The following is a 4744-nucleotide window of genomic DNA, read 5'->3' on the forward strand; positions in this document are numbered from 1 at the left end:
TTTAAAATGCTCATCCTTCAATTGTTTTTAATAATATAAAAATTAATCACAACATATTAAAAGTTATAAAAAACTTAAAAATTAACTTCCGATGTACAATAAATTTATTATACAACTTATTTATGTAAGACGTTTTGTTTTGTTATTAACCTATTGGGGCAAATAATGTGAGAACGTGGGAATAATTGAATTGTTATGATCGAGTCATTTCTGCATTACTCGAATAATTTAAACAAACAATAACAAATTCCGGGTACGTATGATGTCCTGTCTATAAATACACAAGTATTTAGCTCTTCATACTCATTCAGAAATAAAAGTGTAAAGCTCTTCCTTGCAGTGCAACAGGAACTATTAAGCTTTTCATATTTCTGAATTTGAGATCGGGTTGAGGTAGGCTCTACTCTTCATTTCAAGTAGGAGTAAAAGAGTTTATTTGTTTGTTTATTTTTAAAAATGAATATAATTAGTTTTACAATTTACATAATAATACTCTCTTTGTTCCTGCATTACTCCGTTTTATATCATTACATGCAATTTACATAATACTCCGTATAATATAATTAGTTTTATATCATTTATGCATTACCTTGTTCCTGAATACATGCAACATTACATTAGACTTTTGCATTATTCATACATTAAGTCTAACCACATTTCTTATTGGTATATACTCCTTTCACCTCGGAATACTCGAAACGGTTTGACTTTTTCCACTATTCACATAATTCACTTTGACCCTATTTTATTTCAAGTAAATGAAAACAAATGTTACTCCTTCCGTCTCTTTTTGTTCTTTACGTTTGGTATTTTCCACGCGTTTTAACAATTAATTAATTTGCATCGAGATTCCTCAATTTTTTTTATTTAAACAAGATAAATTACGTTTATTTATAATGTTTTCATTCTTATCAAAATTCTGATATTGGAAAATAAGAAAAATTTAATGTCCCAATGGAAAAGTGTGAGAGATTAAATGACCCATTGAATTTAATTGGTTAAAATAATAATTGGACACAAATTTTGATAGAATACTAAGTCATTTATGTGATAATATAAAAGGAAATGTAAAGAACATTTTGAAATATCCAAAAAGAAAAACGTAAAGAACAAAAAGAGACGGAGGGAGTAGTATATAATATATTGTTGGCTTCATCTTAATATATATTTTCAAAATATTAATATTTTATAAGTTTTTATAATATGTAGTTAAAGATATTGGTGGTCAAAGTTGTGCATTAGCAGACATATACAGTCAAAACGTTGCGAGTATTTCGAGATGGGGGGAGTACAAAGCAAATGCTATTGTGTACGGAGTAATATATAGTTGGATTAGCTTAATAAAAAGCGAATGCACGTTATTATGTACGGAGTAATATATACTCGTAGTTGGATTAGCTTAATGTATATTTTTCAAATATCAATTTTTTAATTGTTATGTAGTGTTATTATTTTGACAGGTTGAGGTTTGGGAAACATGTCAGAGATTGAAATCCAAGCGCAGAGTGTAGAGAACCCAGAAGCTGATTATGAGAAGCTGGTATTGGAGTTAGATAGTAAGGCGGAAGTGGTGTTGTCAACAACCACCGCAAACTTCGGCAAAAGCCCACGATTACATATAATTGACACACATTTCTGGTCTGGCCGTGCCATTTCAGGCTTCCCTGCTCTTCATAAGCATTTCTATGCCGTTCCTAAGCAGCAAGGCACCCTTCCTCAAGGCATCAAATGGGGCCTCGTCTATGCTGATGGCGATGAAACTACTGCTCGTAAGTGGGTTGCAGCTTTTGATACCACTGCCGGCAAGGTACGTACATACACGTGTAAATATATAATCTATATGTTATTTATAACTTTAGGGTTGCTTTATACTCCCTTTGTTCCTAAATAAATGTCCACAATTTTAAATCGGGTGTTCCCTAATAACACTACAAGAAACTGTACCATTAACGACGGGAAATTCCGTCGCTAAAGGTCAATAGTGGTGGGATTTCATGTTGCGAACCCGTCATAAAAGCAGGGGCGGATCTTTGTTATAGCTGGGGTGGGCCTGGCTCCCCGACCGAAAATTTTTATAGTGTATTTTTAGTTACGGCATCCCCTAAAATTTGTGTATAATTGTATAATTACATAGTATATTGCTTAATTTTTTTCTACCGCCGCCCTCATAAAACCGTTCAAGGTCCGCCACTGCATAAAAGGGTTCGTCATTGATGGAAAATCCCGTCGTTATCCCGTCGTAAAACCATTTACGACGGTTGTTCCCGTCTTTATTTGGTTGTTAGCCTCGTTCCAAAAGCCTTTTACAACGGGATGTGTTGTCATTAATGATATTCTTGTAGTGTAAGTGTCCACTTTCTATTTGTGGACATATATTTTTTTCACTTTTCCATAAATTATGATCGTTTTCACATTCTACAATTTTCCTACTTTTCTATCCACACATCCACTCTTTATTTTTCTTTATTTTTCTTTTTTTTTTATCAATAACAATTATCTACTTTATTTTTCCCCAAAAAAACAATCTCAGTCATTATTTTTTTATACACTTTTCATTTTCTTCAATTAATGAGAATTCCCTCGATATTGCACTACAAGAATTTGTATCTTTAACGACAACCTAATTACGACGGGTCAAAAATCCCGTCGCAAAAACCTTTTGCGACAGGGCTAACAACCAAACAATGACGGGAATAACCGTCGTAAATGTCTTTTACGACGGATTTACGACGGGATTTCTATTAACGACAGCCCCCTTTTATGACGGGTTCGCGACAGGAAATCCCGTCGTTAATCAACGATTATTGGCCTTTCGCGACGGGATTTCCCGTCGTTAATAGTACAATTTCTTGTAGTGTTGACACTTATTTAAAAAACGGAGGGAGTATATATTTCCATAGTACGTACACGTTTAATTAACTAACACTAAAATATTACGTACTAACTTAATTATCCGTTCCAAAATAAATGCAACTAATTATATTTATTTAATGATTTTTCTTTGAAGGCTTATGCTGAAGCTGGACCAATAGGTCCAGTCGACTGGAATGTTGTTGAAGTTAAGTTGGATGCATCAGAAAGCAAAAGCATTTATACTGACCCAATTATGGGAGGCATCACCACAGCTGAGATTAATGGTCTTACCGCAAAAGCAATTTTCAGTGGATGATTAACTTGCTAATTAAGATCATTACTACTACAACTATGTATGCGCTATGCAACAATAATAACGATCCTTGTGTTCTCTATTTACCAAACTTGCTTTCAAATAATTTAAGGTGTGATGTTTCCGTTTGTTTTATTGCTGAAAATGTTTTAGTTTGTCATTTGGCAGAAATCGTTGAATATTAATAAAATGTGTTTTTCTTTAATTACATGATTTTCCTGTTTATTTATGTACTAGAAGTTTCAAAATTAGGTATACAAAACCAGATAATTAAGTATCCACAAATTTCCATAACAATATTAGAGTTCACTTTACAAAATCAAAGGAGGTTTCACCTTAAAATTAACCATATATGATGATAAGGAGAGTAGCTCCTTAGCCTTATTAAGTGATTAACTCTTTCATCTTTTATATATTAACGTGGGACACTCACATATGTTGTTTGGGAAGACTATGCTTCAACATGGAGCACCACGTACCACCACCTCAACCAATTTGGTATTTGCTCGGCCTACGTATATAGCAATGATTGCTTCCCGTTTCTCTCACTCGATTCTTGCAACAATTTGCGTGAATTTGGTAAGATTTCAAGCAACAACTTGATTGAATTTAGGGTGAGTAATTTTCATAAAATCAGGGTTAATAGAATAATTGGGCATAAAACGATTTTGTTCTTAATTAATCAATCTTTTTGGACATAAATTAGGTATGAAATCCAAATTAAAGTAAGCTAAATAATCAGATTATTTACCCATAAATTTCGAATTGATCTTGGTAATTTTCGGATTTATATTTACATAAAAATCAAATACTTTCAGTGTCTTATAAATTCATACAATTAATCACATATAATTAGTTGCATAAATTAGATTATAAATCGAAACATTGGGATAATAAAATCAGATTTTATTGCTTTGATTGAGTATGGCATACGTGTTTTACGAGCCTGTATGTGTATAGAATCAATATTTAATCTATATACTTCCTCTGTACCGGAAATATCGCACCATTTTTTTACACTATTCGCACTACGAATTTGGGCATTTTTGTGATTCATACATAAGAAAATTGTAGTCTTGTGGGGTCATGCTAGATTCTCATCGATATATATTTTCTAAATATTAATTTTTTATAATTTTACTTAAACACGATTTGAGATATTAAGAGTCAAAGTAATGTGTTGAAGGAGTAAAAGTCAACCATAGTGCGATATTTATGGAACGTAGGAAGTATTAAATTCTGCCGTAATTGAATCAAAATAATCAAAAATATGCACTACTACAAAAACACCTTTGGGAGTCGCCTCTAAATTGCCTTTAGTGTCGCCTATGGTGCGACTCTGAAGCTAGGGACTCTAAAACTTTTTGGTGTTTTGGAGTCGCCCATTTGAGGCGACACAAATATTATTATATATTTCGCCTGTTATGGAAGAGGTGACACTAAAGATGTATTTTTCAAAAAAATTAATTTATTGTTTAATCATTCCGAGTCGCCTATTATACTAAGAGGCGACACGAAAGGTACTTTTAAATTATTTTAAAAGAATTAATTAACCTTTAATGTCGCCTCTAATCTCTA

General features: G+C 32.5%; 1 protein-coding gene across 2 annotated transcripts; it reads left to right on the plus strand.

Moving 5' to 3' along the window:
• The first annotated feature begins 237 nt into the window (after positions 1-237).
• LOC130459461 (uncharacterized) lies at positions 238-3374 on the plus strand. Of its 2 annotated transcripts, none has more exons than XM_056826833.1 (3): positions 238-393; positions 1461-1807; positions 3008-3374. In XM_056826833.1, exons 2-3 carry the CDS (start codon positions 1478-1480, stop codon positions 3167-3169), a joined length of 492 nt encoding a protein of 163 aa, XP_056682811.1. In that variant the 5' UTR covers positions 238-393; positions 1461-1477; the 3' UTR covers positions 3170-3374. The 2 variants fall into 2 exon arrangements, with proteins under 2 accessions (XP_056682811.1, XP_056682812.1); XM_056826834.1 differs by having other exon boundaries at positions 341-393; positions 1444-1807.
• Positions 3375-4744: the final 1370 nt, after the last annotated feature.

This window comes from Spinacia oleracea, chromosome 4 (assembly GCF_020520425.1).
Source record: "Spinacia oleracea cultivar Varoflay chromosome 4, BTI_SOV_V1, whole genome shotgun sequence".
In the NCBI taxonomy this organism is placed as follows: Eukaryota; Viridiplantae; Streptophyta; class Magnoliopsida; order Caryophyllales; family Amaranthaceae; genus Spinacia; species Spinacia oleracea.

What these genes read in the sequence shown, in the direction of transcription:
- LOC130459461 (XM_056826833.1), top strand. Translation starts at nt 1,478, where the DNA reads ATGTCAGAGATTGAAATCCAAGCGCAGAGTGTAGAGAACCCAGAAGCT. An exon ending in TTGATACCACTGCCGGCAAG is followed by an intron (nt 1,808 to 3,007) that starts GTACGTACATAC and finishes TTTTCTTTGAAG; the next exon opens with GCTTATGCTGAAGCTGGACC.